We start from the raw sequence: 21,454 nt of genomic DNA, 5'->3' as shown, positions 1-21,454 counted from the left end.
CCACTGAGTCACTACAGTCTCACCAACAAGATTTAGTCCTAAAGCAAAGTCTACATCCAACCTCTCCAGAGTGACTCACCATGCACCTAGCACTGAAGGTTACTTTGTTCTATGGGATAGTTATCTTATTATCTCTGTGTCTTCCTAAAGAATGGAGTGCAGAATTAGGACTTCTTCTCCCTCCACAAGACTGAGGTCTCTATCCTCTTAGGTGGAACCTCACACTGCCTAGTCCAAGACAGGATTCAGGGTGTTGATCTAGATTAGAATAAGGAGAAAGGAAGAGACAAGGCATTCCAGGAATGCAAGCAGATGCTTCTGAAAGATTCAGTTGTTCAGTTATCAGCAAAATAGTGGAAACACTTTCTAAGTGTTTGAAATAGCTGTCTCCAAATTCCTCTGAGTCATCACCTAGATCCTGAAAGATTTTATAGAAGTCAATTCTAGGGTTATTGTTCACGGCAAGGAAGATTTTTAACTAATTCATAAAAAGAGATCTCAGAAGTATGAAGAATAATGTGAAGGGAGTTAAATGAGGAAAAATAAGAAAAAGCATTTATCCACAGATGTGGACAGGTAAGTGGATTTAGAGCAGAGGCAGAAGAGAATTTCAACTCATTATAACTTTCTGACATTCAATATTCTAACTAAAAATTTGGTCAAATGGAATTTAAATCAAAGGAATGAAAAGGGAAGGAGAGTAATTGAGCCTGTAAGTGATTTGCATCCATTTCTTTCAAGATAAATTGTCCTTGCTTTGCAAACATGTATCTTCCTGTTCAGTTCTGCTAGGGTTCTTATTCACCAAAGGAGAACCCAGAAAGAGTCTAGAAGAGGAGAGTGTCCTCTAGAATTTGTGTATATCAGGATCCACACTCCATTATTTGTTGGTTGGTTGTTCTCCTTCAGTCTTGAACCAAAATTATATGATTATGTGGTAGTCAAGGTGCAGTGTATCTGACTCTGACCTATAAGTCCAACATGAGTTCTGGAAGGCTCTCCTATAGGTTAGTTACAAAGATACCACAGGAATATTTGGAGTGGAGATGTTTCTAATTTTGTGCATCTCACATGTCTTTTGAGCTACTGCATTTCTAGCTCAAAGAACAAAGAACCTTCTTTGATGTGACCATATTATACTGAGAAGAATTTTCCAGTGTCTTTCATATCATACAATCAATCTCAAAGTTCTTTAGTGAGACCTTGAGAGTGTCTTTGAATCACTTCTTCTGATCTATGTGCAAGCACTTGCCTTGAGTAAGTTCTCTCTAAAATAATTTTTAAAGCAAACTTAAGTTTGCCATGCAAATAACATAATCAAGCCATTGGAGTTGCACTCCATTATTATGGATTATGGAAGATTTCTTTTATAAAGCAAATAAGAGGTAATATGACCAATTGAAATGCTGATAGACCTGGGTTCAAATTCTGGCTCTGCTGTGCTATCTGTGTGTAATCTACTGCACATTCTAAGGATGAAGTATGGAAAAACAGGGACAAAATTAGCAGAAGACAAGAAATCTTGAAGATATTTAACTTTACATTGGTATAGAGAGAATCCATATTAAGTCAAATCAACAAAATTTTATTAAAGTCTTAACATATGCTAAGCACTATGATAAGATTAGGAATACAAAAAATGGAAAAAAAAGAAACAAACCATCCCTTCAAGGAGCTTATACTCTAGCTTATATTGTAATAGGGGAAGACATATGAAAAGGAGCTGAAGGTGGGGTGGTATTATAGACAAAGTCCAGGAGAGCCAGGGGTAAAATCTGGAAAGGACTGAATATGTGGCTGACCAGGGCCTCCTTCTTAAGATAGAAACTAGTGAATCAGAAATATATTACACAGTGGCAGAAGGTATTTCCAATGTGTTTATTCAAGAACGAAGATGTTTCTGGGGCATTTTGATGAAAACACTAAAGAGTCAGGAGATAGACTAGAGACAATAAAAATATCATTAAGACATCAAAGTACCAGTGCCTAGAACAACATTTTGCACTTAGTAGGCACATAATTAATGTGAGCTGATTAAATGAGAAAATGAGGGAAGAATCTGGTAGCTTGATTCAAAGACAATATCATGATGGAAAAATACTGATCTCTACAGCTCCACAGACAGAACAAAGATGATGAAAACAATACAGCTCCAGAGAAAGAGAAAAAACTCCATTTTTAGATGTCTCCATATGTACATAAGGAAAACTGTGTGCTTTATCTGCATATCTAGGTAAAAGAGAGATGAAAAGAGGGGAGTCCTTCCACTCTCCATTTGGAGATGCAACTACCCCATGTTTCGGGTTCCTATACCTCCTTTATCCAATCTTCATTCACCTACTAGCATTTGATTAATCCTTACTTGAGCCATGGGCAGTAGATCTCCAGAATATGGAGCACCAGGTGATTAAAAAATACTATGAGGCTACTATGTATGTTCGACACATAGCCTGAGAGCAGAGTTAATGGACACTGCCTTTCCTCAATGCCTGCCTCCTCACTATATGATGGGTATTTCCTGGACAGTCCAGTTTCAGAGTTTAGCTTTCCAGTCAAAAATGGGGATGTGTTAAGCAGTTCCAGCCTTGAACATTGCTTCTCAGGACTATGACCTATCCTGAGAAGAGAAACTTCCTGAGCAGTGTACCTCTTGAAGAAAGAATAAGATTAGCCATGTATCCCCTGCCCCCAGACGGAGGAGCAATAAGGAGATAAAGCCAAGACATGAGGGGAACAAATAATTTGGCTTGACTTGGACCCTCCAAGTAGATGTAGTAGTAAAGGAATTATCTGTCCAAAATATCTTTAACTTCCAGGAATATAAGAATCGTGAAAAGCAAGAAAACTTTGCTAGAGTCTGTATAGGACTCTCCAGGAGAGGAGTCACTAGCATTTCAGGGTGCTGCCCTGATGAAAACCCCAAGTTCAATTTACCTTGTAGGAAAATCCAAACCACAGAGTAATACTGAGTCAGTCTACAAGAAACTGTGGAAAAGTAGAACTCCCTGGAGAATGAAGAGAATTGGGTATATTGTTGATGAGTCACTGAGAATCCCTGTGTGATTTCTCCATTTTAATTCATTACAGGACCCTGTAGCTTGTGCATTTTCAGTAGGGTGAAATATAGGCAGTCTTCTACTTGAAACTGAATTGTTACCTTGAGTAGTTACCCAAGAGCTAGTTTTATCCACATTCATAGAAATCTAGACATAAGCTATATACAAACTATACCTGGAAATTTCCCAGAGTAAATTCTATGTGGAAATAGTAAGTAATGAAATAATAACTTTAGAGTTCAAGATTAATCTCACTCTATTTGACCCAAAGTAAAGGGGCTTCTAGGCCACAGATTACACCAGAGTTATATACACCTGATCAGTAAGGAGAAACAATCTGAACAACCTAAGCCAGACTCACAAGTATAACACACAGTCAACCTCATGCCCTCCATTTCTGACTGGGTAAAAGATATGTTGCTGTTCCTCTTTCCCCCAATTTTACTTCAGATTTAGTACCAGCTCTGATGTCCAGAATATTCTGAACTCTAATAGTCAGTTACAGTCATCATCATCACTGTTCAGCTTTATTCAACAAGCATTTATTACGCATTTACTTTGAGCTAAGGCCAATGCTAGTTACTGAGGATACAAAAAGAGATTCACCTTATACTCTGCTTCTGAATCACCATCAAGTATTTTTTAAGTGGAGAGGGCAATATACCAGTCGAAATGACTCAAAAGAGGCTTTCTATGTTTCCTCTTCCTTGAATGAAAATAGAATCTCATTGAAGATATGAATATATACTTACAAAAATAATTAACAATATAAGACAGTGTAATCTAAGTGTAAGTAAATTGTATAGGGAATAAGTACTACAGGAGTTCCCATGAGGGAACAATCACTGAAAACCAGGGAAGTCAGAAAACTTTTCATAGAGAAGATGGGACTTAACATTTTTCCTTGAAGGAAAAGGAGAACTTAGCTAAGTTGAAAGAAGGGAGATGGGCATACCAGGCAGAAGGGACAAGTGGAGGGAGGCCACCATGTTCAAGGATCAAAGAGCAGGACATTTTGACTACTATTTTAGGGAATAATTTGTAGAAGGAGAGATAAGTTTGAAAAGGTTGGGAGGGACCAAATTATGGAGGGCATTAAATACTAAGCTTCAGAGTTTGATTTTATCCTATAAGAAATGGAAAGTCAACAGAGGTTAACTGGAATGGAATGAAAAGGGCTTTATCCCACTAGGCTAACATTCAGTGGGGTGTGTTACCTCCTGAGAACAGAGTTCTTCCCCTTCATTCTCACCAGCCCACAAATCCCCTTGAAGTCTTCTGTTCTCCCATGGTTCTGGGGCCACTCCCGGGACACCACTATCCCTGTTTTATTACCATGGCTCACCTTTTCCCATGCCCAGTTTCCCTCCCAACTTCTGCTAGGCTATGCCAGGCTCTCTGGAAAACAGGCATCCCCCCCTGTCCTTCCACAATTGCTTCCATGACTGGACTGTCCTCTGTACTTCCTATCCCTTCCTTGTGATTGTTTTTACCCATAATTTGGGAAGTTTAGTTGTAGCACTAGAAGCTATTGAGTTTTTGAGGCTATCTGATCCACAGATTGTACAGTGAAAACAAGAAATAGGAAAACAAGAACTCATTATCAAATTTTGTAGTGTGCCTGGTAAGCATAAGAATCACAGTATAGACTATGGCTAATCCACAGTATACTTTTACATAGCAATTGCTGTGCTCTTTGTACATTTCTTGCTCCTCCTTTTCACTTTTGAGTAGCTGGAAGAAATAAAGTGTTTCATCCCCAGGGATATTCATGGTGATTATTGGAAGTGGTAACTCAGAGAGGAAAAGAAGGACCCTCAGGGAAAGAAGAGAAGGACTCAAGAGGATTTTTCTTTTTGTCATCTTCTTGTTTTAGGCAAATGGTATAGAGACTAGAGCAGTCTATGGAAACACACCCTAGCCTGGGCCAACAATGAAAACAATTCCCATGGTGTGGTACCATGGGAAAATGGGTAAGAAGGAGTTATATCATTCCTTTTGCTTACAGATATAGAGAGATAAAGGTGGACATGGAGATGAAAATGGATATGTATATCAATATAGATACAGATATAGGCAGAGGTATAGATATAGATACTGATATTGGTATATGTACAAGTATAGGTTTAGATATAGATACAAGTATAGGTATAGTATAGGTATAATAGATGGACAAGAGAGGAGAGAAGCAGACAAAGGGAGAGAGAGAGAGAATTATCTTTGGATAATTCTTTTGATTCATTCTAAGATTTCTATTGTTTTCCTCCTTAGCAAAAAAAAAATGATAATAATAATAACTTAATACCATAAACTGGATAGTTGCAATTCAGTATATAGTCTCTTGGCAAAGGGGGATACAATATGTACATTTCTGCAGCTTTCCTGGGTAGGGACTGTGAGCTAAGAGAGTCAGAAAAAATATCCAGAATATACCTGGGGTCTTTATGTTAACATGGTCATCAGGATCATCAGCATTCATGACAAAGTACTTACTACATACATAAGTTACCATACAGACAAAAGACAGCCTCTGCCTTCTAGTTGCTTGTAATCCAATGGGAAGAGAAAATTTCCAAATAGATTCAAGAAAAAAAAAAACAAAAAGCAACAACACAGTCTCTTCTCCTTCTTGACTCTGCTTTCCACTTTTATTTTATGGGAGAGTTTATCCCATTCACATTCACAATTATGGTTACTATCTGTGTCTTTATCTCCATCTTCTTTTTCCTTGTGTTTATGCTTTTCTCTCCCCTTTCTCCCTTTCACTCATCACTAGAGTTTTGCTTCCTACTTCCATCTCTTTCATCTTCCCTCCCTTTTATTGACTCCATTACTTTTCTTTGCCCTGTCCCCTCCTATTTCCTAAAGGTTGTTAGATTTCTATGCCTAACTGATTGCGTTATTCCCTCTTTGAGCAAAATCTGATGGGAATAAGGTTCAAATAATGCTCATCTCCCTCACTTCTTTCCCTCTACTGAAACAGGTTTTTGTGTCTTTTCATGTGATGTAGTTTACCCTTTCTGTCTCCTCCTTTCCTCTTTTCCCAATACAGTCCCTCTTCACCACTTAGTTAATTTTTTATCGTAACATCAAAATCAATTTTTACCCACACCCTCTGTCTATGTATACCCCTATTAAATGGAGGAATAACAATACAGTTCTCAAGAGTTACAAGCATTATCTTCCTGTATAGGAATGCAAACAGTTTGCTCTTATTAGTAATATGTTTGGTTTTTTTCTTTCCTGTTTACCTTTTTATGCATCTCTTCAGTCTTACATTTTAAGATCAAATTTTCTGTTAAGCACTGGTCTTTTCATCAGGAAGGTTTGGAAGTCACCTATTTCATGGAATGTCTATCTCCTCCCCCAAAATATTATGCTCAGTTTTGCTGGGTTGTTGATTCTTGTTGTAAACCAAGCTTCTTCGTCTTCACACCTCCAACCTTTTAACATAGAAACTGCAAGGTCCTGTGTAATCCTGACTGTGGTTCCATGATATTTAAATTGTTTCTTTCTGGCTGCTTGCAGAATTTTCTCTTTGATCTGGTAATTTTGGAATTTGGCTACAATATTCCTTAGTGCTTTCAATTTAGGATCTCTTTCAGGAGGTGATCAGTGAATTCTTTTGATGAATATTTTACCTTCTTGTTCTAGGACCTGAGGGCAGTTTTCTTTGATGATTTCCTGAAAGGTGCTGTCCAGGCTCTTTTTTTCATCATGGTTTTCAGGAAGACCAGTAAGTTTTAAATTGTCTCTCCTGGATCTATTTTTCAGGTAAGTTCTTTTACCAGTAAGGTATTTTACATTTTCTTCTATTTTTTTTCATTCTTTTGTATCAGTTTAACTGATTCTTGATGTCTCATAAAGTCATTAACTTCTACTTGCCAATTCTAATGTTTAACAAATTGTTTTCTTCTATTATATTTTGTGCCTCCTTTTCCATTTAGCCCATTTTACTTATTAAGAAGTTCTTCTCTTCAAGAAGTTTTTATGCCTCCTTTTCTAATTGGCCGATTCTGCCAGGGAGATTACTTTAATTTACTTCTTTAAGAACTTGTTTCTAGCCTTCCTGTTTTGGCAACATAGTGGCTGCTATGGCAGCCTCTGGTTTCTCCCCCACTTCAACTCCTGCCCTGACCCCAACCTGGCATCTACACTGGATTCTGCCCCAGCTCCAGCCCCAGCCCCAGGACATGCCCAGGGCCAGGTCCCAGAGTCAGCACCTCCAATGGCTGCCCCGATCCCAGCTCTGGCCCCAGCCCCCCTCAGGTCTGGGGTCCCCAGACCATTCCCCAGTGGCTTCTTGGTCCAGCAACATGCAGTCATTCTTGCCTCCATCATGGACAGCTACGAGCATTGAAATGAGGGAACAGGGCTCTTCATCGGCACTCTGCTGGGAACAATTGACAAACACTCAGTAGAAGTCACCACCTGCTTTTCAGTGCCACATAATGAGCCTAAGAATGAGGTTGCTGTGGACATGAAATTTGCTAAGAATATGTAAGAATTACACAAGAAGGTCTCTCCAGGGTGGAGTAGAAGCACGACCTTCCCACAGCTCTGGTTTCCACCTTCCCCAATCCATGTAAAAAGGGGACTCTAAACAAACTTTGGAGCTGCAGAACTCACAAAATGACACAGAGAAGCTAACCTTCCACTGAGGACAGCCTGGCAGGCCATCAGGAATCCTGCCCCACACCCAGGCTTTAGTCCCAGGGTGGGCCTGACCAGCTAACAGCCAGAGGGACTCCAGATCAGCAGCAGCTGTGGCCGTTTCCAGATTTATCAACACACAGAAGCCACTGAGACGCCAGCACAGCCAGCCAGTGCCATGTGGCAGCTTCAGCTCCTGGCCTGCAGAGTGTAGGGGAAACAAGCACCAATCTGAGGGGTAATCGCTCTTGCTTTAACCTGCTTGGATCTGGATTGCAGTCTAAGGTGGAGGTCCTGGGGTGTGTGTCCAGCTTGCCAGAGCATGTGGAGACCTCAAAGAGGGCACCCATCTAATATCTCCGACAGCTGAGAAAACCACAGTGTTTGGGATGAAAGCTCCCCTGTCTGGTGGCAGAGTCCTACTGTGGCAAAAAGCCCAAAAGTCAAGTACTTGAGTGGCAAAATGAGCAGGCAAAGGAAACAAAGCAGACAGAAGATTCCAACATACACTCCTATTTGGGGGACAAGAAGGAGCAAGGCATGGAACAGGAGGAAAACAGTGAAGTCAGAATTCCTGCACCAAAAGCTTCAAAGGAAAATACATGCTAGTTGCAGGCCATAGAGGACCTTAAGAAGCAGATAAGAGAAGTGAAGGAAAAATTGGGAAGAGAAATGAGAACAATGCAAGAAAATTATGAAATAAGAGTCAAAAGCCTGACTGAGAAAAATAATACCTTTAAAAAAAACTGACTCAAATGTCAAAGGAGACTCAAAAAGGCAATGAGGAGAAGAATGCCTTTTTAAAGCTGAATTTGCCAGATGGAAAAAGAATCTCAAAAGCTCAATGAGGAGAATCATTGCTTCAGAATTAGATTGGAGCAAATGGAAGCTAATGACTTTATGAGAAATCAAGATGCTGTTAAACAGATCCAAACAAATGAAAGAATAGAAGGCAATGTGAAATATCTCATGGGAAAAACCACTGACCTAGAAAATAGATCCAGGAGAGAGGATTTAAAAATTATTGGACTACCTGAAAGCCATGACCAAAGTAAGAAACTAGAAATCATCCTCCAGGAAGTTCTCAAAAAAAAAAAAAACTGCCCTGATGTTTTAATACCAGAGGGCAAAATAGAGGTTGAAAGAATCCACTGATCACCTCCTGAAAAAGATCCAAAAAAGAAAACTCTCAGGAATATTATAGCCAGATTCCAGAATTCCCAGATTAAGGAGAGAATATTGCAAGCAGCTAGGAAGAAATAATTTGAATATTGTGGAAACACAATCAGGATAACCCAGGATCTGGCAGCTTCTACACTGAGGGATCGAAGGGCTTGGAATGTGATATTCTGGAGGGCAAAGGAGCTGGGATTAAAACCAAGAGTCACCTATCCAGCAAAACTGAGTATCATGTTTCAGGGGAAAATATGGTCATTCAGTGGAATAGAGGACTTTCAAGCATTCTTGCTGAAAAAACCAAAGTTGAATAGAAAATGTGACATTCAGATACAAGAAGCATGAGAAGGTAAACAGGGAAAAGAAATCAAAAGGAACTTATCAAAGTTGAACTATTAACACTCCTACATGGAAAAAAAATAATTGTCACTTATTAAACTTTTCTCAGTAGTTGAAGGGATTATATATATATATATATATGTGTGTGTGTGTGTGTGTATGTCTATATATATATGTATGTATGTATGTCTATATATGAGGGTATATGGGCATATGAATACATATGTGAATGTGTGTATATATGTTTACAGGTATACATAGATAGAGGGCACAGGACCAATTTCACAGGAAGGAATGATACTTAAAAGGTGAAATTAAGAAGTGAGAGGAATATAATGACAGGAGATGGGGAGAGACAGATTGGGGTACACTATCTCATATAGAAGAGGCAAGGGAAAATGGTTATAATGGAGGGGAAGAATAGGAAGGCAAAAGGGAATGGGTCAACCTTATTCCCATTGAATTTGGCTTGAGGAGGGAGTGAAATACACACTAAATAGGGTATCTCACCCTCCAGGAGAGTAGTGAGGGAAGGGGATGAGAGGGGGGATGATGGAAGGGCGGGCAGCCTAGGGGGGAAGTTGGAAGCACCCACTTTTGAAAAGGGACTGGATCAAAGTAAAGTATAGAACAAGTGGAAACTGGGATAGGAGGGAAGGAAACATAGCCAGTCTTTTACAATGTATCTACTATTTTATTGTTTTGCATTAGCCACACATGTACAACCTATACTGAACTGCTTATCTTTCCAGTAAGGGTGGGTGACAAGGAAGGAAGGGAATGAATCTGGAATTAAAGTTTTAAAATCAAATATTCAAATATATATGTATATATTTATATATATGTGTGTATATATATATACTAAAATTAATACCATGTTACATATAATTGGGAAATAAGATATACATGCACTGAGGCATAGAGATCCACTGGAAAAGTCGAAAGGGGTATGGGAGAAAATATGGGAGAGAGCAGATTGGAGGAGGGGATATCCTGTGGGACTGCTATTTTGGGGCAGTGGGTAGGGGAAAAACGGAGAGAAAATTTGTAACTCAAAATCCAGCGCAAACGAATGATGCAAATCAGAAGTTAATAAAGCGTTAAAAAAAAAAGAAGAAGAAAGTCTCTCCAAGTGAACTCATTCTGGGCTGCTATGCCACAGGCCATGACATCATAGAACACTCGGTGCTGATTCATGAATACTATAGCCGGGAGGCCCATAGCCCCATTCACCTCACTGTGGATACCAGCCTCCAGAATGGGCAGATGAGCATCAAAGCCTATGTCAGTGCTTCCATGGGTGTTCCTGGAAAAACAATGGGGGTGATGTTCACTCCACTGACAGTGAACTATGTCTACTACAATACCAAGCGAATTGGAGTTGACCTGATCATGAAGACATGTTTCAGCCCCAGCCATGTGATTGGCCTTTCAAGTGATCTGCAGCAAGTTGGTGGTGCATCATCCTGGATCTGGGAAACTCTATGGACAGTGTTGCAGTATGCTGAGGACGTGCTGTCCAGAAAGGTGTCAGCTGACAACAACGGGGGCCGCTTCCTGATGGGCCTGGTTAACCAAGTTCCCAAGATTGCCCCTGAGGACTTTGAGATCATGCTGAACAGCAATGACCTTGCCAACCTAACCCAGTCACAAATTGCTCTCACGAGAACCTTTGAGCCTGTGAGGAAACCAAATGAGCAGCAGCTACAGGCAGCAACTCCCCCTGATGTGGGTCCTCCCTTGGCCTGACCTATAGGATAGTGCAGAAGAAAAACGGATTCTTCTTTAATCATCATCTTTAAGTTGCCTGTTTCTATAGATGAGCTGTTCATGACTCCAAATAAACCCAAGACATCCCTTTTCCCTCTGGGTAAAGGATTGATTGTGACGTTTCCCTTGGGGGAGGGGGATACTAACTTGGAGACTGTCTTGAAATCAAGAAATTAGTCCTTTTGGAAGTGTTAAGCAAGGAAGGAGTTTTTGGACAGTGGGAAGCTCTTCAAAATCCTGATCTCCACCAGCTGGGGAAGTCAAGTCTCTTCCAACCCTTCCCCCCTCAGCCCTCAGTGTCTTTGATGTTCAGCTGGGCCAGCTTAGTTGATAACTGAGTTGACATATAGTTCTATTCCTTGTCAGCCTGTTGTTAAAACATTGCTTCATTTATATCGTAGAAGAGATATGTAACATCAGATATTGGTGAGAGAATCCTAGCAATCTTTTCTGCTTCTGATTCTCCTCCTGCCACTGGTAGGACTCTGCCACACTTGTGTGCTGTGCCCTTGCCTTATGATCACATTCTTCCCTTCCTTTAGGGCTAGTAAGGAGGGTTAGACTTTGATTTGATTGCGGTTCTGGGGACATTGGGCTATAAGTCTAGAGGTGGGAGGTACCTCAGAAGTCATCTACCCAGGCTTATCTTTCAGAGGAAAATGAGGCTCAGGGAGATTGAATGAATCACCCAAGGGCCGAACAAGTCACAAGTGTTCTTTCCATTGTGTTAGCTGAAGATGTGTCCCCATTTGCCTCTTGGAGATCTTCCTGCATAATATAGACTTGGACATCCCTACTTCAAAAAAAAAAAAGAACTTATTTCTATAGTCAGTTTTTATCCTTCCTTTTCCAAGCTGTTGACACTTGAATACCTCTCATTTATTTTTTCAGTTTTTTTCTACCTCTCTTATTTCACTTTTGAAGTCCTACTTGAGTTCTTCCAAGAAGACTTTTTGGATCTGAGGCCAGTTCATATTCATATTGAGGTTTCTTTGTGGGTATATTGATAATGTTGTCCTCTTCCGAATTTGTGCCTTGATCTTCCTTGTTCCCATAATAAAACTCTATGGTCATTGTCCATTTTGGCTTTTTGCTCATGGTGTTTCCCTATTTCCTAGCTTCTAGAATTGAATTCTCCTGCTGGAATGCAAGGGGCATTGAACCAAGCTTCTTGTGCTGGGGGCCAGGGACTTGATCCCTGGCTTTGTGTGCTGGGGCCTCAGGTGCTGGCAGCTAGAGACTGTAGGGGTTTGGTAGCTTACCTAGTGCTGAGCTGGGGTCAGCAACACTGGAACTCTGTGGGTGGGAGTGAGTAGTCTGGACCCTGGTGGCACCTGCTCACCCAGGCCTTGCACTCATATTTTTTACTCCTATTCACCCAGGCCTTGCACTTGAATGTTTGGTTGCTGGAAGATTTCTGCCAGCCTAGAGCTGTGCCTCCTGGAGTTGTGCTTCCTGGGGTTGTGCTGAAACTGGGATATTTAACTGCTGGGGACTGCATTTACAAATGGTGGTTCCCAAGCTCATGTGTACTGTTCCCCTGACTGTGCTGATGCACTAAGGGGATCTTGGTATTGGAGCTTACCTGCTCCACCACCCTGGGGATCAGGATCTACCCCTGGTTTGCTGAGGTGGAATTTTCCACTGGCTTGCTGGGACATCTCCCAAACTCTGCTGCTCTCCCTCCCCAATAGCAAGAGGGGCCTTTCCTGTTTATCCCTCAAGCTTCCTGGGCTACTCGAGTGCTGTACCCTGTCTTTCTGATGCCTCAGCTGTTCCAGGGTTTTTCCTGGGGTGATATTTTTCTGGGCTTTCAGAAGTCGGTTTTGGGAGTCAAGGGCAAAAGTGACTTACTTCTTACTCTGCCATCTTGATTCCCAGAAGTGGCTAAACTTGTGTCTTCAAGGATGACATTGTACTAGCAATAAAGGGTGTGTTTCCAGCTGAGTTTTAAAAAGAATGGGAAAAAAATAAAAGCAAAAATAAAACAAAACATTTAAAAAAAAAAGAATAGGAAAGAAAAAAAAAAGTTGGGCCATGACTGAAAAAGTCTTTCAAGTATAATCATATGAGGTGAATTCAATGAGAATAGTCTAGTTTATGTAAAAGGGGGAAAGATATATGGTCAGCTGGAGCCCATGATGCATTTCAGCTGCACTGTGAGAAGCCATGGGCAGCCATTCTTGATTTCCAAAGGGGGTGTAGATGGAACAGCAAGAAATCTTGTTTCTCTACCACTTTGAGGTAGACAGGGTGCTTTGCTCTAGGCAACCTCCTAAGATAGGTATATGTGTCTATATTTTATATAAATATATGTGACCGTGTATGTATGTATGCATATGTATACATATATGTATATGTATGTCTGCATACACATATATACAAGTATACTTTGCATACATACACACACATAGACAAACACACATTCACTGACATACACACTGTATATTTTTTCCTAGATAAAATAAGCAAAGCTTATGTTGCTAAGTGACTTGCTCATAGTCATCCTTGCCAGTAACTGAGGTGTTTCTAACCATTCTTTGAAGGATGGACACAGAGGCCAGTAAAAAGGACTATACCATCACATGGGCAGGAGGAGTTTAGAGCCCAAGACAGAAGCTATTCCTGTGGCTGTGGGGGTGAGGATGAGAACAAAAGACAAAGAAAGGTAAAATCATAGTGAAGTGAATGCTGGACTTGGAATCAGGAAGAGCTGGGTTCAAATTCTGCCTCAGACACTTACCACTTCTTTGACCCTGGACAAATTATTTGATCTCTCATGATCTTGGTATAATCTGTAAAATCTGTAAAATGAGGAAGTTAGCCTTCAAAACACCTTTCAATTAAATATGTTATGTTACAGACGAAAAATTAACAGGGATAAAGGAACTCAGTGGGGGAAGAAAGAATGGAGGAGATAAAAATTAGTGCCTAATGAATAGTATTTGTATACTCCATGTTTATTACAGTGTCAACATATCATAAGTATATAATTCAATGTCTTTTTCCTTCCTTTCTTACTCAGGCATCTATGTCACAAACGGCAAGTAACACTCAATATTGATTACTATTATTGATCACTTTAGAGATGAATTTCTCTATGTAGCCTCTCAGTCATGCAGCATCTACTTCAGAGTCCTTCTCAGTTTTGAGCTATTCAGAATCAGGAAGGCAGGATGGATGGAGATGCCAGCATAGATCACTACCTCTCTTATCCAAAACTGAGAGCTGTACACTGAAAAAGGTGTTGTGATGGAAATGATCAGAAGCAGAACATGTGATGTATAGAGGATAAGAAAGAAGAAAAGTGACTTCAGGGTTGTGACGTAGACCTGCATACTTGGGTCCTGACGACTAGCACCATAGTGCTGCATGTTTGCCAAGTGTTGGCACAGGAAGGAAATGAGCACGATAGTGGAGACTAGGAAGAAAAAGAAAGTATTTAACAAAATAAACAATTGGAGAGGCATAAAAAGATGCCAGCGTAATTCACGTTTCATATCCAAAATAATTTTTTCTGAGTAATTCCCAGTAACTGGAAGTTGGAAAACAAGATAGATCTTTACAAAAGATGAGATGTATATCAAAGTGGTTATCAGTAAGGACAACAACAGTAGCCAGGGTACAAATCGGGAAATTCTCCACTTCAGCCAGAGGAAGATTGGGTGAGTGAAGGAAGAAATTTTCACGCAGTAGAAAACAGCAAGCCAGGTGGTGAACCAGAAGGTGGTCGAATTAGTAAAAATCCAGAAAATTTCAAGGTACATATTTCTGTAAATTGTGGCGAAATATTCAAAGAAGTTGCTAATGATAGTTGCCCAGTGTAGAAAGAAGCGGGAGATGCCCAGGCTGGCCAGGATCATATCACCAGGAGGCAGGATCCAAAATCGCACCCACTCCTTGCCCAGAACTATGATGATGAAACCATTTCCCAAGATTGCTGCCATAGACTCTAGGAGAAAGAACATCATGAAGAAGAGAGTGAGTGGGCTGGGCATTATTTCTCTGTTGAGCATCTGCTGAGACTTAGCTTCTCCAGGAGACCTTGCCCAGAAGAGATTTGATAGCAAGCCAGACTCCCCAAGGATTCAGAAGCTCTCTTTGCTTTATCGGGAGTCTAGCTGGAAGAAATAGAGGAGGAGCAGGAGGACATGCTGCATGCCTAATATGGATTAGAAAGAATCCTACCACTTTTTTAGATGCAAATCTGACTTAGATCACTCACTGAATCCAGTCTCTATTTGCTTACCCTAGATTTGCCTGTCCCTGACCAGAGCCAGGGACAAGGAGATATTTGTATATAGGTTACTATACCTGGCACCTTTCATGAACCCCCCAAAAAACCCATACTTGTTCCTTACCCATCCTGCTTTCCTCCCTTAAGTGTAGCTATAAGGCTCTCCAAGATCTTTCCCCTATCCTGTGCTTATAGTGATGCTCTTACCTACTGCCTTCCCCCTGCCCCCCACTATTAAATCTCCTCCTGTCTATAATGTATTGTCTATTCATGCCCTGGATTCACACATCTATTTTGTTCTCTGTGACTAGTGTATCAAGTTCCCCTCTGTAGGTTTCAGGTTAACACTGAACCACTTATTGCAACATTTTGAGTCCCCACCATTCAACCAGTCCAGAATTGCACAATCATTCAACCCACATCTCTCCATCTTTTCCACAAGAATAGTATTAACACCTGGGCATTAATTTATTCCTGATTCCATTTAGTAGCAAGGTCCTGGAGTAATGAGAAACAGGACAGGTGAGTTTCTGTGAAGGGAAAAGAAAAGAGATAGGATAGGTTTTTACTCCGGCAAAAAGTATCCCATGAGGTTAAGTTCAGGAGTAGGGAGAGGAGGCACTCTGAGAAGCTGGGGTGAGGTAACTGTAAAGGTTTTGAGTAATTGAAAGGGAAAAGGGGGAGGAGTGGCATGGAATTAAGTCAAAGACTTCCCCTACTTCATTTTACCCAGGGCCAACTCTAGCCTGTAAGTAAAATGAGAAGAAATGCAATACAATGGAAAGCATACTGGATGTGAAATCAGAAGAACTGGATTCAAATTCTGACTCTGCCAATAACTGCTTCTCAGCATCTCTGGACCTCAGTTTCCTCACCTGTCCAATGTGGGGGTTAAACTATCTGATCTCTGAGGGCCCTTCAAACTTTAAATCAATGGTTTTGTCCCATTAGGGTTCTGTGATAATAGTTTGGATCAGACAATTCAGGAATTTGGAGAAGGAATGGATGGGGCAGGAGATGGCCTGGTATGACAGGAGTAATGAAAGAACATCAAGAGAACAAAGTGGGACAGAGTCTATCAGCACAAACAGCATACTCTATGTATGCCAATGAAAGAGAGTTAGGGAGGACATGCGACAAATTTTTAAAAACAGGGACAAAGTGGAACTAAGGAGAAGGAGATCAATGGGAGTACTTGTGTCTCTACTCATATATATATATATATATATATATATATATACATATGTGTATGTTTATATATATCTTGAAAGTTAAGCCACGTTCTAGGCACACTGTGGGTCAGTATTCAGTCAGAATCACATCTCATGACATTACCAACCAACAAGAGATTACATTCATCCAAAGCAAAAGACATTTAATCATATAGTACAGCAAAACAAGTGACAAGAAAGTTTCTCATGTACACAGGGCTGACATATCTCCACTAATAGAAAGGATGCACAAAGCGCATCACCAGGTTAACACATGTTTCTAATACTGATGTTTGTTCCTCCACAGAACAACCAATATCCTTTGGTGATATCAACAGGGGACCTACTTCCTCCACTGAACTGAGGTTGTGAATCTACTATTAGTTCCATCTTGATCCCTGCTAAGGGGTTCAACTGAATTGCTGCCACTAAGTTGACATCTGCTGGTCTTCAGCTTCTTTTCCCTAATTCCTCAGTTCAGGGCTTCATAAACATTTTCCACTCATGACCCCTTTTTGCTTGAGAAATATTTAATAATTTATTTTTAAAGTTTTTTATTTTCATGAGCTGGATTTTGAGTGGAATGGAATGTCCTAATAAAAACCATAAGATGGGGTTGATTCAAGGGAGAGGGGCCATGATACTCACTGACTCATTAGTCAAAAATAATTTGGTTTTAGTGATAGAAAAATAGGAAGGAATGATTTCATCCTTTTACTTTTATATGGCCAGTATTAGCACTCTTAAGTTGAATGCATGCAGAGGAAAGCAACCAGGATGGTGAAGGGCCTCAGGTTGATGCCATAATTATTTGATATTTAGCTTAGAAAAGACAAAACTTGGGAGAGACATGATAGCTAACTACAACAAGCATTTATTAAACACCTACTATGTAGCAGTCACTATGCTAAGTGCTGAGGACACAAAGAAAGGCAAAGGACATTTCCTGACCTCAAAGAACTCACATTCTGATGGGGGGAGGGGGAGGCGGGGGACAACATGCATACAACTATATACAAAGAAGGTAGAAACAGGATAAATTCACACACTTCACTGTAACTATCTTGAAGTAAATGAATGACTGTCACATAGAGGAGAAATCAGATTCGTTCCTCTCAACCCAGAGGGCAAAATATTGGAGGGGGGATGAACTAGCAAAAGTGACAAATTCAAGCTCAAAGTAAAGTTAAATTTTCCTAACAATTTTGTTTTTGCTATTGTTCAGTTGTGTCCAACTCTTCATGACCTTATGAACTATAGCCCACCAGTGCTGTCAATTGAATGTTCTTGGAAAAATATTGGAATTATTTGCAATTTCCTTCTCTAGTGAATTAAGACAAACAGAGATTAAATGACTTGCTCAGAGTCACACAACTAGTATGTGTCCAAAGACAGATTTGTACTCAGGTCTTTATGACTCCAGGCTCAGCATTCTATCCACTGAGTCACTAGCTGCCTCCTCCTAACATTTAGAGCTGTCCAAAAGTGGAATGGACTACCAGAGGAAGTGGTAAGATCCAAGATCCCCTTCACCGGAAGTATGCAAACAAAATCTAGATGACCATTTGTCAGACGAGTTGTAGAGGGGATCTTTGTGGAAGCATGGGTTGGACTAGATGCCCTCTGAGGTCTCTTCCAACTGTGAGATTCTGGGATTCTATTTCAGGATCCAAGAGAAAATAAACAAGCAATAGAAACAGCACTCTGTGTTTTCCAGTGGGATGTACACATGCTTACATGCAAAACACCTGCATACCAATTGGTTAGAGTAAAGTATATTTTTCCTTTTTTAATAGTATTTTTTCTAATTCATGTAAAGACAATTTTAACATCCATTTTTAATAAAATTTTAGTTCCAAATTTTCTCCCTCCTGCCCTTTTCTCCCTCCTCCTTAAGATGGTAAGTAATTGTACATAGGTTATATATGTGCAATTATTTAAAACCTATTTCCATACTAGTAGTGTTGTGAAAGAAGAAACAATTTGAGAAAAAAAAATTATAGTTTGAGGTGGGAAAAAAAACATGAAAAGAAAGTCAAAATAGTATGCTGGAATCTGCATTCAGATTCCATCAGTTCTTTCTCTGGATAGGGGAAGCATTTTCCATAATGAGCCTTTTGGAATTGTCTTGGACAACTGGGTTGCTGAGAAGAGCTAAGTCAATTATACTTTATCATCTCAAAATGTTGATTTCACTTGAGATAATATTTTCCAGGTTCTGCTCACTTCATTGTTATAATTCATGTGAGACCTTCCAGGTATTTTATGAAATCTGCCTGCCCATTATTTCTTAAAAAGTAAGTTTTCCATTGCATTCATAGACTTGTTTGGTCATCCCCCAGTTGATGAGCATTCCTTCAATTTCCAGTTCTTTGCCACTCTAAAAAGAGTTGCTATAAATATCTTTGTACATCTAGGTCCTTTTTTGGTTTTAATTATCTCTGCAGGATACAGACCTAGTAGTGGTATTGATGAATAAATATTTATGCACAGTTTGATTGCCCTTGGGGCACATTTAGAAATTGCTCTCCAGAATGTTCAATCAGTTCACAACTCCATCAACAATGCATAAATGACCCAATTTTTCCACATCCTCTACAACATTTATCATTTTACTTTTCTGTCATATTTGCCAATCTGACAGGTATAAGGTGGTAACTCAGAGTAGATTTAATTGACATTTCTCCAATTAATAGCAATTAAGAGCATTTTTTCATATGGTTAAAGATAACTTAAATTTCTTCATCTGAAAAATTGCCTGCTCATATCCTTTGATCATTTATCAATTGAGAAATGATTTGTATTCTTGTAAATTTGACTGAGTTCTCTATATCTCTGAGAAATTAGGCCTTTGTCAGAGATACTTGCTATAAACATTGTTTCCTAGCTTTATAAGTTTCTTCCAATCTTGGTAGCATCGGTTTTGTTTGTGCAAAAACTTTTCGAATTAATATAATCCAAATTATCTATTTTATATCTCATAATGTTTTCTATCTTGTTTGGTCATAAATTCTTCCCTTCTCCATATATCTGACAGGTAAACTATTTGCTTACAGTATCACCCTTTTAGGTCTAATTCATGTACACATTTTGACCTCCTCTTGGAATACAATGTAAGATGATGGTCTACATCTAGTTTCCATCATACTGTTTTCCAGTTTTCCCAGCAGTTTTTGTTAAATAATGAGCTCTTATCCCAGAAGCTCTTATCCCAGAAGATTTCTGGTTTATCAAATGGTATATTACTATGGTCATTTATGATTATATCTTGCATAACTAATCTATTCCCCTGATCCACCATTGTATTTCTTTTTGTTTTGTTTTGTTTTTGCTTTTTGGAGGAGGGAGGGCAGAGCAATTGGGGTTAAGTGACTTGCCCAAGGTCACATGGCTAGTAGGTGTTAAGGGTCTGAGTCTGGATTTGAATTCAGGTCCTCCTCATTCCAGGGCCAGTGTTCCATTCACTGTGCTACCTAGCTGTCTGACACCATTATATTTCTTAGCCAGTAGGAGATAGCTTTGATGATTTTCACTTTATAACATAGTTTGAGATCTGGCATTGCTAAGCCACCTTCCTTTGCATTTTTTTTTCATTAATTCCCTTTATATTCTTGACCTTTTCTTCCTCCTGATGAATTTTGTTATTATTTTCTGTAGCTCTACACAATGATTTTTTGTAGTTTGAGTGGTACAAGTAATTAAATTAGGTAGAATTGCAATTTTTTATTATATTGGTTTGGCCTACCCATGAACAATTGCTATTTTTTTCCAGTTGTATAGATCTGACTTTATTTGTGTGAAAAGGGTTTTGTAACTGTGTTCATATAATTCCTGGGTGTGTTTTGGCAGAGATTCCCAAGGATTTTATATTGTCTACAGTGATTTTGAAGGGAATTTCTCTTTCTATCTTTTGCTTCTAAGTTTTGTTGTTAATAAAGAAATGCCGATCATTTATGTGAGTTTATTTCATATACTGCAACTGTATTAAAATTGTTAATTATTTTAAGTAGTTTTTAGTTGACTCTCTAAGATTCTTTAACTATACCATATATCATCTGCAAAGAATGATAATTTTATTTCCTCATTACCTAATTCCTTCAATTTCATTTTCTTCTCTTATTGCTAAAGCTGACATTTTTATTACACTATTGAATAATAATGGTAATAATGGCCATCTTTATTTCATTCCTGATCTTATTGGGAAGGATGCTTGGTTATGATTTTAGATAGAGAGTATTTATCATTTTTTAAGGAAAGCTCTATGTTTTCTACAGTTTTTAATAGGAATTGGTGGTATATATTGTCAAAAACTTTTTCAGCATCTACTGAGATAATCACATGGTTTCTGTTAGTTTTGTTATTGATATGGTCAATTATGCTGATAGTTATCCTAATATTGAATCAGCCCTGCATTCCTGGTATATAATCCACCTGGTTTTAGTGTATGACCCTGGTGATGTATTGCTCCTTTGTCTTCAAGAATATCATATTGCAGGCCCTCCAGTCCTTTAATGTAGAAGCTGCTATCCTATGATTCTTCAGTATTTGAATTGTTTCTTTCTGACTGTTTGCAGTATTTTCTCTTTGACCTGAGAGTTCTGAAATTTGGCTATAATATTCCTGGAAGTTTTCATTTTGGCATCTCTTTAAGGAGGTGATTTGTGTTTTCCTTCTTTGACTATTTCACCCTTTGATTTTATGTATGTAAATACATGTATGTATTTGTGTATGTATATACATACATATCTATATGGACACATATACACAAAGGTATACATATACACATATATATGTACATACATATATTTACACATACATATACTTAAATATCGATAATCATAGTAATATATAGATAGTCATCCCATAAGTTTTGGTATGTGAGATCATTGTTGTCATTCACTTTGGTGAAATTATTTATTGCTTCTATGATTTGTTCTTTGACCCACTTACTCTTTAGAATTAGGTTTTTTTAGTTTGCAAATAATTTTTAATCTATCTTTCCACTGCCCATT

General features: G+C 39.1%; 2 protein-coding genes and 1 pseudogene across 8 annotated transcripts in view; 1 reads left to right on the top strand and 2 right to left on the bottom strand.

Moving 5' to 3' along the window:
- LOC138160409 (eukaryotic translation initiation factor 3 subunit F-like) overlaps positions 1-10,973 on the top strand; it is a 58,653-nt pseudogene extending 47,680 nt beyond the window's left edge.
- Positions 1-21,454, bottom strand: part of LOC138160705 (olfactory receptor-like protein OLF3) — a 650,404-nt gene that overhangs the window by 352,586 nt on the left and 276,364 nt on the right. The gene's annotated exons all lie outside the window — the stretch shown is intronic.
- Positions 14,120-15,032, bottom strand: LOC138160512 (taste receptor type 2 member 134-like). Its single transcript, XM_069087063.1, has one exon. The coding sequence runs from the start codon at positions 15,008-15,010 to the stop codon at positions 14,120-14,122; it is 891 nt and encodes a 296-aa protein (XP_068943164.1). The 5' UTR covers positions 15,011-15,032.

This window comes from Petaurus breviceps, unplaced genomic scaffold, assembly GCF_028583685.1.
Source record: "Petaurus breviceps papuanus isolate PSGF00001 unplaced genomic scaffold, PetGlider_PUasm1.0 181, whole genome shotgun sequence".
Taxonomy (NCBI): domain Eukaryota; kingdom Metazoa; phylum Chordata; class Mammalia; order Diprotodontia; family Petauridae; genus Petaurus; species Petaurus breviceps.
This window is presented reverse-complemented; position numbering and strand designations above follow the sequence as displayed.